The sequence below is a fragment of the Bufo bufo genome, chromosome 8, assembly GCF_905171765.1.
Source record: "Bufo bufo chromosome 8, aBufBuf1.1, whole genome shotgun sequence".
In the NCBI taxonomy this organism is placed as follows: Eukaryota; Metazoa; Chordata; class Amphibia; order Anura; family Bufonidae; genus Bufo; species Bufo bufo.
Genome location: NC_053396.1, coordinates 210,224,754 through 210,246,029, shown reverse-complemented (window position 1 = coordinate 210,246,029; position 21,276 = coordinate 210,224,754). Strand labels below are relative to the sequence as shown.

The 21,276-nt window shown below is 51.0% G+C and overlaps 1 protein-coding gene and 1 long non-coding RNA gene across 2 annotated transcripts in view; one reads left to right on the top strand and one right to left on the bottom strand.

Moving 5' to 3' along the window:
- Positions 1 to 2,910: 2,910 nt before the first annotated feature.
- On the bottom strand, positions 2,911 to 15,395 carry SH3BP5L (SH3 binding domain protein 5 like). Its single transcript, XM_040405647.1, has 7 exons — positions 15,224 to 15,395; positions 11,255 to 11,476; positions 8,492 to 8,554; positions 8,285 to 8,413; positions 7,798 to 7,959; positions 6,090 to 6,263; positions 2,911 to 3,674 (listed from the first exon to the last, which is right to left on the bottom strand). Exons 2-7 carry the CDS (start codon positions 11,438 to 11,440, stop codon positions 3,261 to 3,263), a joined length of 1,128 nt encoding a protein of 375 aa, XP_040261581.1. The 5' UTR covers positions 11,441 to 11,476; positions 15,224 to 15,395; the 3' UTR covers positions 2,911 to 3,260.
- Positions 11,188 to 21,276, top strand: part of LOC120977634 — a 17,898-nt gene continuing 7,809 nt past the window's right edge. The window contains exons 1-2 of the long non-coding RNA XR_005773937.1: positions 11,188 to 11,198; positions 14,667 to 14,671. This is a non-coding gene — a long non-coding RNA (uncharacterized LOC120977634). The remainder of the gene's footprint in view (positions 11,199 to 14,666; positions 14,672 to 21,276) is intronic.

The following is a 21,276-nucleotide window of genomic DNA, read 5'->3' as shown; positions in this document are numbered from 1 at the left end:
AGAATTGTGATTTCAAGGCACAGCTAGTGACAGAACCTGTACATATTCTCTGAATAATATCCTTTTTAATTATTATTATTATTTGCCGTCTTCAGTTACTACTGATCTTCAAAGACCTGGATGAATGAGAACCTTCACAGACCTACTGAGTGCCATAGTGTATACATCGGTGTGATATGAGCACCCCCTAGTGGTGGCTACAGGCAACAGGAATTTTATGATTTGAATGGTCTCTGTAGTTTCAACCAACTTTGCATAAATCACATAGTACAGGTAACTATAAGAAACTATGTAATATAGCTTATCAGAGAAAAACGCCTTTCTCCCTCCCCTCTCCATAGACTTATATGGGCAGCTTGTGTGTCCCAGCTGGACATTTACGGCTTATCGATATTATACACCATAAATGTCCGCTATGTGCCGGTCCCACCTCTGGGACCTATTTCAAGCTTGGGGTCCTGCTGTGAATGCAGAGAACACAGCGCATGCGCTCTATGGACCTCGCCAGCTCTCTCCTCCAGTCCCATAGAGAGCAGCAGGGCATCAGGATGGGCGGGAAACAAGTCCCCCGTTCTTGGGATCGGTGGAGGTCCCAGTGGTTGGATCCTCACCAATCAAACTCTATGCGGGGGAAGGGGGGTAATTTATTAAGATTGAAATATGTGTTACCCCAATTTGTGTAATATGCACCAATTTTATTAAAGGGGTTTTACAATGACTAAAACATGCCCCTCAAATATATATATAATACTTACCCTGGCACACAAGTCAACCGGGAACAACCTCCATCTTCTGAGGTGTGAGCAAACTTGAGGATTCTTGCCTGTGATTCCAGTAGGACGCGCTTTACCTCCACAGGATCATTTCACACACCGTCTTTTTCTGGTTAGGTGGATGTAGTGAAAAACAACTCCCAACTGGTTAAAAGGCTTCGTCTTGGAATGTCCACACAGGACGGATACGAGGAAAATGTGCAGCAAATCCGCAGCATTTTACAGTACCAGCTGAAGGGGCATGTTGGGGTCATATTTGTAGGGTATGTCCCCAATGTCTGATAGGGACCCACATCTATACTTAGAACGGAGCTGGAGGGTGCACTGGGCATGCACGGCTGCCCTTCATTTATTCCTAAGGGAGTGCCGAAAGAGCGCTGGCTCAGCTATTTCCATCAGCCCCATAGAATTGAATGGAGAGGTAGCCGCGCTTGCACAGTGCGCCTCCCATTCATTTCAATGGGACTTCAATGCGTGTCGCTCAGCTATGTAGGACCGTTAGGAGAAGGGCGACATGGAGCTGAATTAGAGATGCTCACCATAGGAATAAATGGAGGGCGGCCGCACATCCTAGCGATATGCCCCCAATGTCCGAGATAGGACAACCCCTTTAAGGAATCTCATCCACATGTTGCATAAATGTGCAGCATGTCTGGATTTCATCCTTTGTAACTCCAAGCACCTGAAGGAAACCGCCCATGTTTTTCTAATCCTGGATGACACCCTGTAGGACCCAGTAAAATTTTTGTTGTCCACTTTTTTTTCCTTCCCGCTTTCCAAGAGCCATATTTTTTATTTATTTTTTAACTTTTATGTTCACATCGCCGAAGGAGAGCTTGTTTTTTTGTGACAAGTTATATTTTTTAATGCTGCACTTTAATTTAACATATCATGCATTGAAAAATGGGAAAAAAATAAAATTTGTGGGGTTTAATAAAAAATAAAAAAAATGCAATTCTGCCATCTTTTTGTGTTTTTATGTCATTGTGCACTAATACTGACATGACGACCTTATTCTGCAGTTCAGTATGATTAGGGCGATACCAAATTTTGATCTTTTTAATTATGTTTTACTACTTTTTTTTTTAAAATAACCTTCGGAAATAAAAAATGGGATTTTTAATATCACCATATAGAGGTAAATTAGACTTTTTGATTAGTTTTTATTCAAATATTTTTTTTTGGGGGGGGGGGGGGTGGTGTCAAAATGCTAAAAAAAAAAAAAAAGGCAAATCGGCCATTTTATTTTATTTTTTTCATTACAGCGTTTACCGTGCATGATAAATATGATTATATTCTAATAGTTCGGACATTCAGACAGTGATACCCATTATGTTTACATATAAAAGTGGGAAATGGGTGTGATTTTAATTTTTTATATATATATTATTTTTTTTTATATTTTAAGAACATTTTTTCTGTAATTTTAAGTCCCCTTAGGAGACTTTAACATGAGATCTTCTGATTGCATAATCCATAGACTGCATTAGTATACTATAGCAGTCTATGTTTTTTTTTAACTCTTCCCAGGCAAGGCTTAAGGCCTCATGCACACGAACGTATTTTCTTTCCGTGTCCGATTTTTTGCAGACCGTATACGGAACCATTCATTTCAATGGGGCCGCAAAAAAAAAAAAACTCTGTGTTACTCCGTGTGCATTTCATTTCCGTATGTCCATATTTCCGTTCCGCAAAAAAATAGAACACGTCCTATTATTGTCCGCATTACAGACAAGGATAGGACTGTTCTATTAGGGGCCAACTGTTCCGTTCTGCAAAATACAGAATGCACACGGTCGTCATCCGTATTTTTTGCGGACCGCAAAATACATACGGTCGCGTGCATGAGGCCTAAGAGGCAGTTTGTTATGACAGGCCTGGGAGCCTTCACTTCTATTGGGCTGACGGAAATAGCTGAGCCAATTGGAAACCTGTGATTTTGCTGCTCCAATCAGAAGACAGAGGGAGCCCCTCCTGCTAACTGCCTAGATGCCGCAGTTGCTACTGTACAACGACAATGTACTGCCGACATGGTGGCGATTGGCTCCGTGAGAATTTAGGCTCTTCTCATGAAAGGTCTACCGCGTATTGCGTTGCCCTACATAGGACGTCGTCCATGGCACTGTCCACACACGGAGACATCACAACATATTTTTATTTAGAGCGACATAGTGCTGCATCAAACAGAGACAGTTCTCATAGCAGCGAGACATGTCACAGTCCGCGTCACCCGCCTATGTCCTCAATACTGAAGAAGCGCCCTCCTGTTCCGGCTACAAATACTTCCCTAGAACTAGAAGCCTTCTGCTGGAAAATGTCAATGGATTAGAGTCGGGCCTCTCTTCGCTCCAGTCTTTAGTTAAGTCGTTTTACTCCCCACCTCCCGCCTTGGTGCCTCGTACAATATATGAAGAGCCCCTGCTTTTCTAGCTGCGTCCTCCCCTATAGCTCCTCTCTCCGTAGACCTCACCCCAGCCCCCCCTCAGCTCACAGACTGACGCTCCTGTTATGTCTGAACATCCCTACGCTCGCTCGGCCCCCTCCTCGCTCTCGCTCTTTGCTACTCTCGCCGTCCTCGGGTTCTGTGTCCCTTCCATCCAAGCTGGTCACGTCGCTCAGACCCTTCAAGTGTTCCACGGAATCGCTCTTCTGCAGATCGGATGCGATGGTCTGCAGGCTGATGAGGGAGACATTGTCTGCCAGTGGGCCCTCTTCCCCTTCTGGCAGAGAGGCGGGGGCTTCGGCTCCGAGAGGTGGGGCCCTAAGCGTTAAAAGAGGCCCGTGTGTGCGGCGGGCGTGGATCTCCTCGCTTATCAGCTCCAAATTACGCAGTGTGCCGGAGTATCTCAGCTTTGACTGCGACACTTTGACTTCCAAGGAGGTGACCCGAGCCTTGTGTTCCTGGAAGACAATCAACAGTCCCTTGTGAAATCCGGTCCTGGCCTAGTCCCGCTCGCACGGCTGCAGTTTGTTACAATCCTTCGGAAGCTAAACGCAGCAGCGACACATAGTAACAAACTTCAGCTGTGTGAAAAGTATAATAAGGTTATTCCCATCTTCCCATAATTGATTTGCGGGGGTCCGACCACTGGGATCGTCCCCTATCCTGAGAATGGAGGGGCCACAGCGGTAGATCAGAACTGTCTCTGTGCAGGAAAATGCAGCACTGTCCGGGCGCCGCTCTGCATGGGAAGTGAAGGGGCCACGGCACGAAACTAAAGCTGCACCCCTGAATTATCAGCATCCTGGGGGGGGTTTAGGGTTTGGACACCCACTGATCAGAAAGTGATGCCTTTACATTACAAGATGGGTGAATGCCTCTAAGGCTACATGCACACGACCGTATGTGTTTTGCGATTCGAAAAAAAACAAAAAAAAACGGACGACATCCGTATGCCATCTTTTTTTTTTTACGGATCCATTGTAACAATGCCTAAAACCGACAAGAATAGGACATGTTCTATGTTTTTTGCGGTGCTACGGAACGGCCATACTGATGTGGACAGCACCCTAACCCATTGAAATGAATGGGTCCGCATCCGATCCACAAAAAAAAATAAAAAATGGACACGTAAAAACAAAATACGTTCGTGTGCATGTAGCCTAAGTGTGTAGAGACATTAGCTTCTGAATGCAGATAAGAATGTTCCCATTCACTGACAGCAAGTCGAGATCCTGAAGTAGGTTAGAAAGTTTTGATGCCGACTAAAAGGGGTTCTCCGGGAATTATTAAAATAAAATCACTGAAAATGGCCGCTGCCCTATTAGCGCACACAAAACCCGTCCTAATACAACAGCTGGATGGGTTACATGAGCGGTGAGCTGAAGCGCTCATTAGGCTAGCGCTACACGGTGACATTAATGTCGCACAACACTTTTATAATGATAGTCTATGGTGTCGCATAAAAATCCATCTTGTACAGATTTTTTGCGACTGTCGTGTCGCAGTGCGACACCATAGACTATAATTATTAAAGTTGTTGCGCGACTTTTGTGCGAGTAGCCCTGGCCTTACTCTGGCTGTCATGAATTACAATAATACATACTGCTGATATCAGTGTGTGTGAAGGGAGTAAAGTGGAAGTGCAGAGCGGACGGACAAGGGTGGGGGGGGATGTGGCACTTGTATGCGCTCTGCCACGTTACCACCCGTCCTCTGTACTTTTACTTTGCTCCCTTCACACATAGCAGATATCAGCGGGATGTAATATTGTAATTCATGACAGCCAGAGTAGTGGGGAGAGCTGAGACTGCTTTGATGTAACCCATCTAACCTTGTTATTAGGACAGGTTTTGTGTGCACTAATAGGGCAGCGGCCATTTTATTTCCCCTGATGCTTGCTCCCTAGAGAAAACGGGGCCATTATAAACAATGAAAACTATTTGGGAGTATATTTATAATAAAGTCAATTTTATTCATTCACGGATAATCCCTTTAAGCTTGACTGGATGAGCCCTTTAAAACCACGTTATAATGTAGGGAGGCTGCATTGTACGGACGTTCCAGTCACAGATCGCCAAGTCCGGAATGGTCACCGAGAGGCTTGGATTATATTTTGCACAGATACAGGATGAGCGGCGGGCGTATAATGGCCTTGTGGTTTAGTAGGTAAATTGCATTTTCCTCCTGACTGCCAAGCGGTGTACGGCACCTCCGAGCAGCTTCACTGCCAGCCATAAACAGCGGAGCCCCCCACGAGGCGGCGGGCGCTCTGCTCTATTTATCTGTCCTACTCTCAGGAAGGCGGCACCATACAACAGGAGTCCAGTCTAACGTCTAAGGGAAGGAATATATACGGAGAATACTCCCACCTCCTCCGACCGCTGTAGACGAATGTGCACAGCCTGCAGAGTTAGGGTCGTCCTCTCCCCCTTCTCTTTTGCTGTGTGGTGTGATGTCAGAGCTGTGCTGTGCGTCCTGAACCAATCAGATGTCCCCACACCCCTCCACCTCATGTCTTACTGAGGATCTGCAGCCGCGTCCCCCTCCTCCCCATCTACCTCTTTACTATGCTGTAAGCACTGCACAGAAGTCAGGTGGAATTTTTGCTTGCTGTCAGTGAAAGGAAACATTCCTCTCTACATCCAGAGGTTGAACACCAGCCCTGATCATGTCCACCTAACAAAACATGGCTGGGAGAGAGAGCTGTAACACTGTAACGGGTTGTGCCAGCTTTGCATTCATATCCTGAACGTGGAGAAGAACGGAGACTAAAATCAGAAAAGGCTAAAATATTCAGGGAGTTAGTAAATCAGCCATTGACTGAAGGGAAGCCTCCGTCCGCAGGAGGCACGTCCCTCGTCATCGTCACTCACCTCCAACACAGTGTTGAATTGTGCCTTCAGTTCGAAGTAAGGACGACTCTTCATGATGACGCGTTTCAAGCTCTTCTGCAAGGTCTGAACTTTGGCTTCAGCTTCGTGGCACTGACGGGTCACTCTCTGGTGCTCGTACTCACTGCGCAGCCGCTCCTCCTCAGCCTCGTTCACCTGGTACCAGGGGACAGAAGAAGGAAAGTTTCCCAGTTGTTGGGGCTCGGTCTGGGGTCATGATGTTCTACACCCCCAAAGCTTTGCCTGCTCAGAACCAGCTCTTCGGAGATCCCCCATACTACATCAATAGTAATAAGTCAGAGAAAGTGGACTTCTTGTGTTTTGTCTTGAAGACGTTTGGTTAGTTTTCAGCCAGTCAGATGACTAGTGAAGTGACTTCAAGAGAACATACAAGAAGTCCAGCTGCTCTGACTTATTACTGCTGATACACCATGACCTGGATGAATGAGAACCCTCACAGACATCACCCAGTGGGTGTTCCCTGCTTGTGAAGCTGCAGGTTCAGAGCTCAGAGGGTGTTCCCTGCTTGTGGAGCTGCAAGTTCAGAGCTCAGTGGGTTTTCCCCGCTTGTGGAGCTGCAAGTTCAGAGCTCATTGGGTGTTCCCTGCTTGTGGAGCTGCAGGTTCAAAGCTCAGAGGGGTGTTCCCTGCTTGTGGAGCTGCAAGTTCAGAGCTCAGTGGTTTTTCCCTGCTTGTGGAGCTGCAAGTTCAGAGCTCAGTGGGCTTTCCCTGCTTGTGGAGTTGCAAGTTCAGAGCTCATTGAGTGTTCCCTGCTTGTAGAGCTGCCGGTTCAGAGCTCAGTGAGTGTTCCCTGCTTATGGAGCTGCAAGTTCAGAGTCCAGTGGGCATACCCTAAGACACTGCTTCCTCCTTCTCCCTCCTTTCAAAGCCTTAACCTGTGAGCATGTGTCTCCTCCTTCCCTCACACAGCAGCTCAGAAGGAATATATAACATCCTGTGAATACCACAAACCTGCTCTGACCACTGAGGCCTCACTGCTCACAGGAGTCAGACTATACAAGGGGCTTGCTTAGTGACCTCTACTGGTGAAGTCTGCACAGGAAACGTATCTACAGAACGGTGTCTGGGGAGCAGTGGCCCTAAGGAGGATGGGCGGTGTCTGGGGAGCAGTGGCCCTAAGGAGGATGGGCGGCATCTGGGGAGCAGTGGCCCTAAGGAGGATGGGCAGTATCTGGGGAGCAGTAGTCCTAAAGAGGATGGGCGGTATCTGGGGAGCAGTGGCCCTAAAGAGGATGGGCGGTATCTGGGGAGCAGTGGCCCTAAGGAGGATGGGCGGCATCTGGGGAGCAGTGGCCCTAAGGAGGATGGGCAGTATCTGGGGAGCAGTAGTCCTAAAGAGGATGGGCGGTATCTGGGGAGCAGTGGCCCTAAAGAGGATGGGCGGTATCTGGGGAGCAGTGGCCCTAAAGAGGATGGGCGGCATCTGGGGAGCAGTGGCCCTAAGGAGGATGGGCAGTATCTGGGGAGCAGTAGTCCTAAAGAGGATGGGCGGTATCTGGGGAGCAGTGGCCCTAAGGAGGGCAGGCGGTGTCTGGGGAGCAGTGGCCCTAAGGAGGATGGGCGGTGTCTGGGGGGCAGTGGCCCTAAGGAGGGCAGGCTTTGAATCTGAACGTATTACACAGGATGAGTGCACGCTCCTACTCTCTATGCCGCCCTATGGCTGCCCTCACTTTGCAGGTGGCGTGGTTCAGCATTTCTTGCCACGTGGGGTCCAGCCTGTTCTTGTCAGCGGTGACCCCCTGCTCTGCGACAAACACCATCTCCCGTGCTGCGGCGTGCATGCTGACCGCCCTCTCGTACCGCAGAGCTGCGCTGTGTGTGTCCTGCTGGGCCTGGGGACGGAAAATGACAAATGTAAAAGTATTTAAATCGAATCTCCTCATTGTCCCAATTATCTTCAGCTTCTGTGACATTCCACATTATACTGGAAACCAGTGGCGGATTATCGGACTTTCTGGATTAACAGATGCCACTTTACTCTCCACTGTGCAGCTGAAGGCAGGCTACTGCTTACCGTTATCAGCCGGGGGAGCGGCTGGCGAGATCTGACGATGCAGAAAGAAGTCGATGAATATTTAATTTCCATTATTTATCATCTCTAAATATAAACCTCCCCGACCCCCTCACCCCCCCTCCCCGCAGCAGAGCGAGTGCTACCTCCTTGGCCAGTCTCCGAGCTTCATAGTACGGCCTGGCCTTCTCGATACAAGCCCCGAGCTGAGTGGCCAATGCGTTCAGGCGTCTGGCGGACTCGGTCAGTATGCGGCGGTAGGCGGTGCGGGCATCCTGCAGGGGGCAGCGTGTAACACGTCAGTGCTCTTTAGGCTGATACAGTGACATAGAAGGACGGAGCGCGGCACTTACATCCAACTGCAGCTCCAGCTGGTTAATCTCCTCGCTCGCCTGGTTCAGACGCTCCAGTTCTTCCTGAGGAGCACAAGACGGAGAATCAGCGGGGGAGCAGGGGGGGGGGGGGGGGGCAAATCAATTCGGAAACATTTTAATTTAGCCGAGGAACTTCATTAAAGTGCTCCACCCTTTTCTACCACTACTGATTTGGGTGGAGGATGGGAAAGGGCTGACAACCTTTAGTGGCGCCCCCTTGTAGATTACCCCTAGTCCAGGTAAAGGACCCTCCCGACACCAATGTCCTCAATTTCGGGACAATAAAATAATTATTTCGGAACTATTGAATCGCCCCGACACCTGCTGACCCTTACAGGGCAGCTGTCAGCAGTTTTGTACCTATGACACTGGCTGACCTGTTCCATGTGCGCTCGGCAGCTGACGGCATCTGTGTTGCTCCCATGTTCCTATGCGCCCGCATCGCCGAGAAAAATGATGTATTATATATGCAAATGAGCCTCTAGGAGCAACGGGGGCGTTGCCGTTACACCTAGAGGCTCTGCTCTTTCTTTAACTGTTTCGATACCAACATTTTGATTAGTTTTCAATACCTTTAAAAAGTATTGCGATACTCCATACCATTCGAAAAAAAATAAAAAAGCCCAAAAAAGCCGCGTGCGTTCCGCATATTATGAAACGTCCGGCCCATAATCGAACAGTCCGATCCTATTTTTGGGGGAGACAAGGTGACAAAAAATAATAATAATAAATAAAAAATAAAAAGAAATGGCGAATCGCACAGTTTTTATTTTACATTTTTTTCTTTTACGGCGTTCACCGCATAGGAGATATATTTTAACAGTTTGGACTTTTCGGACGTGGCGATATGTAATTTTTTTGTGTTTTTTTACTATTTATTTATTAACTATTTCCCCCCTTAGGGGCTAGAACCCTTGTCCTATTCACCCTGATAGATCTCTCGCACTCTCCCTGCTGCCCTGTGCACAGTACACACAGCAGCAGGGAGGTCACCATGGCAGCCAGGGCTTCAGTAGCGTCCTGGCTGAAATGGTAACCGATCGGAGCCCCAGGATTACACTGCTGGGGCTCCGATCAGAAGCTGCCACTGCCACCAATTAGAGGAGGTGAAGGGACCCTGTGGGGCCACTGCCACCAATGTTTTTAATACTGGGGATGGGGGGAGAGCGCACTGCGCCACCAATGAAAAATTAACGTTTAATATACAAGTACAGCGGGCGGCAGAAACACATTGCCGGCACAGGAGCGCTGTCAGGGCGCTGCGATCAGCGGCAGTTAACCCCTCAGCTGCGGCACTTAACCCCTCAGGTGCGACACCTGAGGGGTTAACTGCCGCGGATCGCAGCACCCTGTCAGAGGCAGGGTGCCGGCAATGTGTTTCTGCCGCCGCCTGCATTTGTAATATATTAAACGTTAGTTATCATTGGTGGCGCAGTGCGCTCTCCCCCGTCCCCAGTATTAAAAACATTGGTGGCAGTGGCCACAGGGTCCCCTCACCTCCTCTCATTGGTGGCAGCAGCACAGGCGGGAGGGAGAGACTGCTTCCTTCTCCCCTGTGCTGCAGAGGGAACATGGCAGCGCTAAGAGCAGCGCGCTCCATGTTCTCTGATACTGGGCTGTGCAGTAGCGCAGCCTAGTATCGATAAGGCTCCATTCACACGTCCGCAATTCTGTTCTGCATTTTGCGGAACGGAATTGCGGACCCATCCATTTCTATGGGGCCGCACGATGTGCTGCCCGGATCCGGACCCGCACTTCCGGGTCCGCATTACCGTTCCCGAAAAAAAATAGAACATGTCCTATTCTTGTCCGCAATTAGGCATATTCTATTATAGTGTCGGGGATGTGCGGTCCGCAAAATGCGGAACACACATTGCCGGTGTCTGTGTTTTGCGGATACGCAAAACACACACGGATGTGTGAATGGACCCTTAAAGACAAATCCTGGCATCGTATCGATACCGGGTTAAAAGTATCGACTGGGTATCAAAAGTTCGATACCCGAAACAACCCTAGTGCCACGTCCCCTCCACTTTGATTGACAGGGCCTGGTGTGATGATGTTCATACTGCCTGGTCCTGACCATCAAAGTTCCAGAGAGGGCAGAGCCTCTAGGTGTAATGACAACGCCCCCGTTGCTCCTAGAGGCTCATTTGCATATATTAAAACCTAATTTTTCTCAGCAATTTGGGCACCAACACAGACGCCTTCAGCTGCCGGGCGCACATGTACCAGGTCAGCCGGTGTCATAGGAACAGAACTGCTGACAGACGCCCTTTAGGGTAACATCTGCGAGGACGCTCCCTGACAATCACCTCTAGGATGACGCCCCTCGCACCGGACCCTGCGCTCAGGACCTGACATCTCCCTCCTCCATTAGGAGTCACTGAATAATGCATGGCGGATTATCCTCCTGTAAGTGTGGACTAAGAGGTAAAGCAAGGCGGTGATGGAGGAGCTGACGCCTTAACGTCGCCCAGCCCCCGGTGTATAGGAGCGGCGTTATTAGTCTCTGGTCACATGACTTATTCAGAAGTGCACCCTCCCACTCCGCTGGATGATTAGGGGCTAGTTGGCGGGCACATGTGTATCTTATAGATGCCCCTGCTTGGTACTACGCCTACTTGGGGGCAGAGTGCCAATCCCAACACACATCTCAGTTGGCGCCGACTCCATTTTGACATCAGTGGGGTCCCAGCGGTCAGACTCGGGGTGATTTTTCATCCTCACAGCCATATATACCTGTATCCTGGGGTCCAGCTCCTCCTCCACTTCACCCTCATCCTTCCTCGCCTCGCCGGGGCCCTCAGGCGCTTTCTTCTCAACGCTCTCGCCGAGTCCTGCCAGCTCCGCATGGATGCTCTTGTCACCCTCTGCGCCAGGAGTGGGCAGCCTCTGCTCACGGGGGAATCCCTCTGTGACCTCCATAACCGGACAGCTCAGCCGCGCATGGTACCACGGAAACTGCAAAACAGCGTCATAGAGGAGTGTTACCGACCGCCGGGTTATACCGTATACAGCCCAGAGCGCACTCACCGCTGCCCCAACTCCACTCAGCGGAGCCCAGAGCGCACTCACCGCTGCCCCCACTCCACTCAGCGGAGCCCAGAGCGCACTCACCGCTGCCCCCACTCCACTCAGCGGAGCCCAGAGCGCACTCACCGCTGCCCCCACTCCACTCAGCGGAGCACAGAGCGCACTCACCGCTGCCCCCACTCCACTCAGCGGAGCCCAGAGCGCACTCACCGCTGCCCCCACTCCACTCAGCGGAGCACAGAGCGCACTCACCGCTGCTCCCACTCCACTCAGCGGAGCCCAGAGCGCACTCACCGCTGCTCCCACTCCACTCAGCGGAGCCCAGAGCGCACTCACCGCTGCCCCCACTCCACTCAGCGGAGCCCAGAGCGCACTCACCGCTGCCCCCACTCCACTCAGCGGAGCACAGAGCGCACTCACCGCTGCCCCCACTCCACACAGCGGAGCACAGAGCGCACTTACCGCTGCCCCCACTCCACACAGCGGAGCACAGAGCGCACTTACCGCTGCCCCTACTCCACACAGCGGAGCACAGAGCGCACTCACCGCTGCCCCCACTCCACACAGCGGAGCACAGAGCGCACTCACCGCTGCCCCCACTCCACACAGCGGAGCACAGAGCGCACTCACCGCTGCCCCCACTCCACACAGCGGAGAACAGAGCGCACTCACCGCTGCCCCCACTCCACACAGCGGAGAACAGAGCGCACTCACCGCTGCCCCCACTCCACACAGCGGAGAACAGAGCGCACTCACCGCTGCCCCCCACTCCACACAGCGGAGAACAGAGCGCACTCACCGCTGCCCCCACTCCACACAGCGGAGAACAGAGCGCACTCACCGCTGCCCCCACTCCACACAGCGGAGCACAGAGAGCACTCACCGCTGCCCCCACTCCACACAGCGGAGCACAGAGCGCACTCACCGCTGCCCCCACTGCACTCAGCGGAGCACAGAGCGCACTCACCGCTGCCCCCACTCCACTCAGCGGAGCACAGAGCGCACTCACCGCTGCCCCCACTCCACACAGCGGAGCACAGAGCGCACTCACCGCTGCCCCCACTCCACTCAGCGGAGCCCAGAGCGCACTCACCGCTGCCCCCACTCCACTCAGCGGAGCCCAGAGCGCACTCACCGCTGCCCCCACTCCACTCAGCGGAGCCCAGAGCGCACTCACCGCTGCCCCCACTCCACTCAGCGGAGCCCAGAGCGCACTCACCGCTGCCCCCACTCCACTCAGCGGAGCCCAGAGCGCACTCACCGCTGCCCCCACTCCACTCAGCGGAGCACAGAGCGCACTCACCGCTGCCCCCACTCCACTCAGCGGAGCACAGAACGCACTCACCGCTGCCCCCACTCCACTCTGCGGAGCACAGAGCACACTCACCGCTGCCCCCACTCCACTCAGCGGAGCACAGAGCGCACTCACCGCTGCCCCCACTGCACTCAGCAGAGCCCAGAGCGCACTCACCGCTGCCCCCACTGCACTCAGCAGAGCCCAGAGCGCACTCACCGCTGCCCCCACTCCACTCAGCGACGAGGAATGGCTTTACCATTCCTTAAAGGGGTATTCCTATCTCCACATAAAAAGCCATAAATGTCTGCACCCATCTCTGGGACCCCCGACCTCGTCCTGGCTGTAGGTGGTCGGGCTGTGTTATGTCGCTTCCATAGTCCCGACCACCTACAGCCAGGACGAGGTCGGGGGAAAACCCCTTTAAAGGGGAAAATTCCCCCCCAAGTGTGACCCAAAATCCTCACCGATTGTCAGGACCCCCTTCCCCGTCCTATACGCAGTCCTGGCTCCATGCACTGCACATTACGAGTCCTCTTCATAAGCCCCTCCCCCCATTGTTACTGGTTGTCACTAGCGACAAAGTGGACAGAGCGACAATTACCCCCAACAGTAACAACTACTACCACCCATCAGATCCTCCGCTGACATCCCATGACACCGCCCTCATCTCCCACCTATGACAGATATATTGGAACCGGGAAACATGATTTAAAGGGGAGCTCCACTGTGCAACAGGACAACGATCCACAGAACCTCCGGAGTCACCCTGTAAATACTTTCCGCTGATTCTCGGCGACTTCAGGGTTTCTTCTCTAAAGCTAAATTCTGAATTTTACACGAGCAGTGCATTGTGGGAGCTCAGAGCGCAGTCACATGACTGCCAGTGGGTGGAGCTAAATTGCAGCGAAAATCATGGGAGTCATTCGATGCCGCAACTCCAGACGTGACGGCGCTAATAAGACTGGATAATAAAAAGAGTGCTCCAAGATCTCTGCTTGCTGTCAATGACTGGTAGCACTCTTCATTTACATCTAGAGCATGAAAGTCTCCTGTTACAGCTGAGGGTCTGTTACAACTGAATCCAAAGTACACAATCCTCTGTGAGCTACACAAGCAGGACTGGAGGGATTCAGTTTACTTTATGCACTGATACATTGTAACAAAAGCTCAGAACAGGAGAGATTTGTGCTGCTGATGGGCTTAGCTGGATACAATTGTAACAAACCCCCAGCTGTGAGAAGTATAAGGTCTGTAATGGCACCGTATACAGGGATATAGCGCTCTCTGTATACGGGGGCACGCTCTGTACAAAGGGGGGGGTGCTCTCCGACGGTCTCTGTACAAAGGGGGGGGGTGCTCTCCGACGGTCTCTGTACAAAGGGGGGGTGCTCTCCGACGGTCTCTGTACAAAGAGGGGGGTGCTCTCCGACGGTCTCTGTACAAAGGGGGGGGTGCTCTCCGACGGTCTCTGTACAAAGGGGGGGGGGTGCTCTCCGACGGTCTCTGTACAAACAGGGCGCACTCCCGGGCTCGTTGTAAACGGAGGCGCGCTCCCCCGGCAGGCGCCGTACACGGGGGGGGGGCGCTCCCCCGGAAGGCGCCGTACACGGGGGGGGGGGGGGCCCCCCCGGAAGGCGCCGTACACGGGGGGGGGGGGGCGCCCCCCCGGAAGGCGCCGTACAGGGGGGGGGGGGGCGCTCCCCCGGAAGGCGCCGTACACGGGGGGGGGGGGCGCTCCCCCGGAATGCGCCGTACACGGGGGGGCGCTCCCCCGGAAGCGCTCGCCGGAAGGCGCCGTATAAGAGGGGCGCTCCCCGGAAGGCACCGTATACGGGAATGCGCTCTCCGGCAGGCGCTGTATACAGGGGGCGCCGTATAAGAGGGGCGCTCCCCGGCAGGTGCCGTATACAGGGGGCGCTCTCCGGCAGGCGCCGTATACGGGGGGGGGGCGCTCTCCGGCAGGCACCGTATACGGGGGGGGGGCGCTCTCCGGCAGGCACCGTATACGGGGGGCGCTCTCCGGCAGGTGCCGTATACGGGGGGGGGGGGGGGGGGGCGCTCTCCGGCAGGCGCCGTATACGGGGGGCGCTCTGGATGTAGTGGGGAGTGGCCAGTATTTGTGGGTGCGGCTCCTGAGCTCCTCCTGTTACATCTAGTCCCCCTGATGACAGTATCACAGGCGCTCCTCTGTTCTGGGCCTGCACTGTAGTACTACAGCTGGGTTGCTGGGACTTGTAGTTCCTCCCTGCAGCCATGTCCCCGGACAGGGCCCAGCACTGGCAGGCCGAGCCCCAGGGAGCACACTAGGGGCCCCTGCCGACGGGTCCCCGCTCACCCTCCACCAGTCACATGACACATGACACGGACAATACACCCACCTGCGCCTTCCTCTTAGGCCATCCTGGGATAGACCACCCGCTGTGACGTCACTGAGCTGTCAATGACGTCACAAAGACCCCCCAGCGCAGCCTTGTTGTGCTTGTTGGTCCGGTTGCCTGGGGTCTAGGCGGCGCCCGGTGACCCGGAAGCGGAAGCTGAATCAGGGGTCCTTCCGTACGACAAGATGGCGGGGCGGGCTGAGCGACGGCGTCCGTACGGGAGAATACTGAGCAGGGCGGGAAGGGGCAGTGCTATGGAAACGCAGCATGGCCTCCCTGTTACCATGGAAACCGCTCGCCAGGTTTTCTAGTTCCTAGCAGCCGCCACCTGAGTACAGCAATGGTTTCATCTTCCCAGGAACAGCGCCGCGGCCGTGCACAGGATGTGTGTGGTAGTGCAGCCGGGGTCATTCACTTCAATGAGGCAGAGGCCTGGGCTGGAAGGAAGCAGCCATTACTGTAATCCTGTGCAGACCCTGACCTGTCTGTGGTGGAACCACAAGTCCCAGAATGCCTACCGGATACTAAAGCTGTACATAAGCATTGTGCCCGAACCTATCCTGTGTGATACTGTCTGCTGAGCTGTGTATCTAATCCTGTCCTGTGTGATACAGTCTGCTGAGCTGTGTATCTAATCCTATCCTGTGTGATACTGTCTGCTGTGTATCTAATCCTGTCCTGTGTGATACTGTCTGCTGAGCTGTGTATCTAATCCTATCCTGTGTGATACAGTGTGCTGAGATGTGTATCTAATCCTATCCTGTGTGATACTGTCTGCTGAGCTGTGTATCTAATCCTATCCTGTGTGATACTGTCTGCTGTGTATCTAATCCTGTCCTGTGTGATACTGTCTGCTGAGCTGTGTATCTAATCCTATCCTGTGTGATACTGTCTGCTGAGCCGTGTATCTAATCCTGTCCTGTGTGATACAGTCTGCTGAGCTGTGTATCTAATCCTATCCTGTGTGATACTGTCTGCTGTGTATCTAATCCTGTCCTGTGTGATACTGTCTGCTGAGCCGTGTATCTAATCCTATCCTGTGTGATACAGTGTGCTGAGATGTGTATCTAATCCTATCCTGTGTGATACTGTCTGCTGAGCTGTGTATCTAATCCTATCCTGTGTGATACTGTCTGCTGAGCTGTGTATCTAATCCTGTCCTGTGTGATACAGTCTGCTGAGCTGTGTATCTAATCCTATCCTGTGTGATACTGTCTGCTGTGTATCTAATCCTGTCCTGTGTGATACTGTCTGCTGAGCTGTGTATCTAATCCTATCCTGTGTGATACAGTGTGCTGAGATGTGTATCTAATCCTATCCTGTGTGATACTGTCTGCTGAGCTGTGTATCTAATCCTATCCTGTGTGATACTGTCTGCTGTGTATCTAATCCTGTCCTGTGTGATACTGTCTGCTGAGCTGTGTATCTAATCCTATCCTGTGCGATACTGTCTGCTGAGCCGTGTATCTAATCCTGTCCTGTGTGATACAGTCTGCTGAGCTGTGTATCTAATCCTATCCTGTGTGATACTGTCTGCTGTGTATCTAATCCTGTCCTGTGTGATACTGTCTGCTGAGCCGTGTATCTAATCCTATCCTGTGTGATACAGTGTGCTGAGATGTGTATCTAATCCTATCCTGTGTGATACTGTCTGCTGAGCTGTGTATCTAATCCTATCCTGTGTGATACTGTCTGCTGAGCTGTGTATCTAATCCTATCCTGTGTGATACTGTCTGCTGTGTATCTAATCCTGTCCTGTGTGATACTGTCTGCTGAGCTGTGTATCTAATCCTATCCTGTGCGATACTGTCTGCTGAGCCGTGTATCTAATCCTGTCCTGTGTGATACAGTCTGCTGAGCTGTGTATCTAATCCTATCCTGTGTGATACTGTCTGCTGTGTATCTAATCCTGTCCTGTGTGATACTGTCTGCTGAGCCGTGTATCTAATCCTATCCTGTGTGATACAGTGTGCTGAGATGTGTATCTAATCCTATCCTGTGTGATACTGTCTGCTGAGCTGTGTATCTAATCCTATCCTGTGTGATACTGTCTGCTGAGCTGTGTATCTAATCCTGTCCTGTGTGATACAGTCTGCTGAGCTGTGTATCTAATCCTATCCTGTGTGATACTGTCTGCTGTGTATCTAATCCTGTCCTGTGTGATACTGTCTGCTGAGCTGTGTATCTAATCCTATCCTGTGTGATACAGTGTGCTGAGATGTGTATCTAATCCTATCCTGTGTGATACTGTCTGCTGAGCTGTGTATCTAATCCTATCCTGTGTGATACTGTCTGCTGTGTATCTAATCCTGTCCTGTGTGATACTGTCTGCTGAGCTGTGTATCTAATCCTATCCTGTGCGATACTGTCTGCTGAGCCGTGTATCTAATCCTGTCCTGTGTGATACAGTCTGCTGAGCTGTGTATCTAATCCTATCCTGTGTGATACTGTCTGCTGTGTATCTAATCCTGTCCTGTGTGATACTGTCTGCTGAGCCGTGTATCTAATCCTATCCTGTGTGATACAGTGTGCTGAGATGTGTATCTAATCCTATCCTGTGTGATACTGTCTGCTGAGCTGTGTATCTAATCCTATCCTGTGTGATACTGTCTGCTGAGCTGTGTATCTAATCCTATCCTGTGTGATACTGTCTGCTGAGCTGTGTATCTAATCCTATCCTGTGTGATACTGTCTGCTGTGTATCTAATCCTGTCCTGTGTGATAGTCTGCTGAGCTGTGTATCTAATCCTATCCTGTGTGATACTGTCTGCTGAGCTGTGTATCTAATCCTATCCTGTGTGATACTGCCTGCTAAGCTGTGTATCTAATCCTACCCTGTGTGATACTGTCTGCTGAGCTGTGTATCTAATCCTGTGTGATACTGCCTGCTGAGCTGTGTATCTAATCCTGTCCTGTGTGATACTGCCTGCTGAGCTGTGTATCTAATCCTACCCTGTGTGATACTGTCTGCTGAGCTGTGTATCTAATCCTATCCTGTGTGATACTGTCTGCTGAACTATGTATCTAATCCTATCCTGTGTGATACTGTCTGCTGAGCTGGGTATCTAATCCTATCCTGTGTGATACTGTCTGCTGAGCTGTGTATCTAATCCTATCCTGTGTGATACTGTCTGCTGGGCCGTGTATCTAATCCTATCCTGTGTGATACTGTCTGCTGTGTATCTAATCCTGTGTGATACAGTCTGCTGAGCTGTGTATCTAATCCTATCCTGTGTGATACTGTCTGCTGGGCCGTGTATCTAATCCTACCCTGTGTGATACTGTCTGCTGAGCTGTGTATCTAATCCTATCCTGTGTGATACTGTCTGCTGAGCTGTGTATCTAATCCTATCCTGTGTGATACTGTCTGCTGAGCTGTGTATCTAATCCTATCCTGTGTGATACTGTCTGCTGAACTGTGTATCTAATCCTATCCTGTGTGATACTGTCTGCTGAGCTGTGTATCTAATCCTATCCTGTGTGATACTGTCTGCTGAGCTGGGTATCTAATCCTATCCTGTGTGATACTGTCTGCTGTGTATCTAATCCTGTCCTGTGTGATACTGTCTGCTGGGCCGTGTATCTAATCCTATCCTGTGTGATACTGTCTGCTGTGTATCTAATCCTGTGTGATACAGTCTGCTGAGCTGTGTATCTAATCCTATCCTGTGTGATACTGTCTGCTGGGCCGTGTATCTAATCCTATCCTGTGTGATACTGTCTGCTGTGTATCTAATCCTGTGTGATACAGTCTGCTGAGCTGTGTATCTAATCCTATCCTGTGTGATACTGTCTGCTGGGCCGTGTATCTAATCCTATCCTGTGTGATACAGTCTGCTGAGCTGTGTATCTAATCCTATCCTGTGTGATACTGTCTGCTGGGCCGTGTATCTAATCCTATCCTATGTGATACTGTCTGCTGAGCTGTGTATCTAATCCTATCCTGTGCGATACTGTTTGCTGAGCTGTGTATCTAATCCTATGTGATACTGTCTGCTGGGCCGTGTATCTAATCCTGTCCTGTGTGATACAGTCTGCTGAGCCGTGTATCTAATCCTGTCCTGTGTGATACTGTCTGCTGGGCCGTGTATCTAATCCTGTCCTGTGTGATACTGTCTGCTGGGCCGTGTATCTAATCCTGTCCTGTGTGATACTGTCTGCTGGGCCGTGTATCTAATCCTATCCTGTGTGATACTGCCTGCTGAGCTGTGTATCTAATCCTATCCTGTGTGATACAGTCTGCTGGGCTGTGTATCTAATCCTATCCTGTGTGATACAGTCTGCTGAGCCGTGTATCTAATCCTATCCTGTGTGATACTGTCTGCTGGGCCGTGTATCTAATCCTATCCTGTGTGATACGGTCTGCTGGGCTGTGTATCTAATCCTATCCTGTGTGATACGGTCTGCTGGGCTGTGTATCTAATCCTGTCCTGTGTGATACTGTCTGCTGTGTATCTAATCCTGTGTGATACAGTCTGCTGAGCTGTGTATCTAATCCTATCCTGTGTGATACTGTCTGCTGAGCTGTGTATCTAATCCTATCCTGTGTGATACTGTCTGCTGAGCCGCGTATCTAATCCTGTCCTGTGTGATACAGTCTGCTGAGCCGTGTATCTAATCCTGTCCTGTGTGATACTGTCTGCTGGGCCGTGTATCTAATCCTGTCCTGTGTGATACTGTCTGCTGGGCCGTGTATCTAATCCTATCCTGTGCGATACTGTCTGCTGAGCCGTGTATCTAATCCTATCCTGTGTGATACTGTCTGCTGAGCTGTGTATCTAATCCTATCCTGTGTGATACTGTCTGCTGAGCCGCGTATCTAATCCTGTCCTGTGTGATACAGTCTGCTGAGCCGTGTATCTAATCCTGTCCTGTGTGATACTGTCTGCTGGGCCGTGTATCTAATCCTGTCCTGTGTGATACTGTCTGCTGGGCCGTGTATCTAATCCTATCCTGTGTGATACTGCCTGCTGAGCTGTGTATCTAATCCTATCCTGTGTGATACAGTCTGCTGAGCCGTGTATCTAATCCTATCCTGTGTGATACTGTCTGCTGTGTATCTAATCCTGTGTGATACAGTCTGCTGAGCTGTGTATCTAATCCTATCCTGTGTGATACAGTCTGCTGAGCCGTGTATCTAATCCTATCCTGTGTGATACTGTCTGCTGTGTATCTAATCCTGTGTGATACAGTCTGCTGAGCCGTGTTTCTAATCCTATCCTGTGTGATACTGTCTGCTGAGCTGTGTATCTAATCCTATCCTGTGTGATACTGTCTGCTGAGCCGTGTATCTAATCCTATCCTGTGTGATACTGTCTGCTGAGCTGTGTATCTAATCCTATCCTGTGTGATACTGTCTGCTGGGCCGTGTATCTAATCCTATCCTGTGTGATACTGTCTGCTGTGTATCTAATCCTGTGTGATACAGTCTGCTGAGCTGTGTATCTAATCCTATCCTGTGTGATACTGTCTGCTGGGCTGTGTATCTAATCCTATCCTGTGTGATACTGTCTGCTGTGTATCTAATCCTATGTGATACTGTCTGCTGAGCTGTGTATCTAATCCTATCCTGTGTGATACTGTCTGCTGAGCTGTGTATCTAATCCTATCCTGTGTGATACTGTCTGCTGAGCTGTGTATCTAATCCTATCCTGTGTGATACTGCCTGCTGAGCTGTGTATCTAATCCTATCCTGTGTGATACTGTCTGCTGAGCTGTGTATCTAATCCTATCCTGTGCGATACTGTCTGCTGAGCTGTGTATCTAATCCTATCCTGTGTGATACTGTCTGCTGGGCTGTGTATCTAATCCTGTGTGATACAGTCTGCTGAGCTGTGTATCTAATCCTATCCTGTGTGATACTGTCTGCTGGGCCGTGTATCTAATCCTGTCCTGTGTGATACTATCTGCTGAGCTGTGTATCTAATCCTATCCTGTGTGATACTGTCTGCTGGGCCGTGTATCCAATCCTGTGTGATACAGTCTGCTGAGCTGTGTATCTAGTCCTATCCTGTGTGATACTGTCTGCTGTGTATCTAATCCTGTCCTGTGTG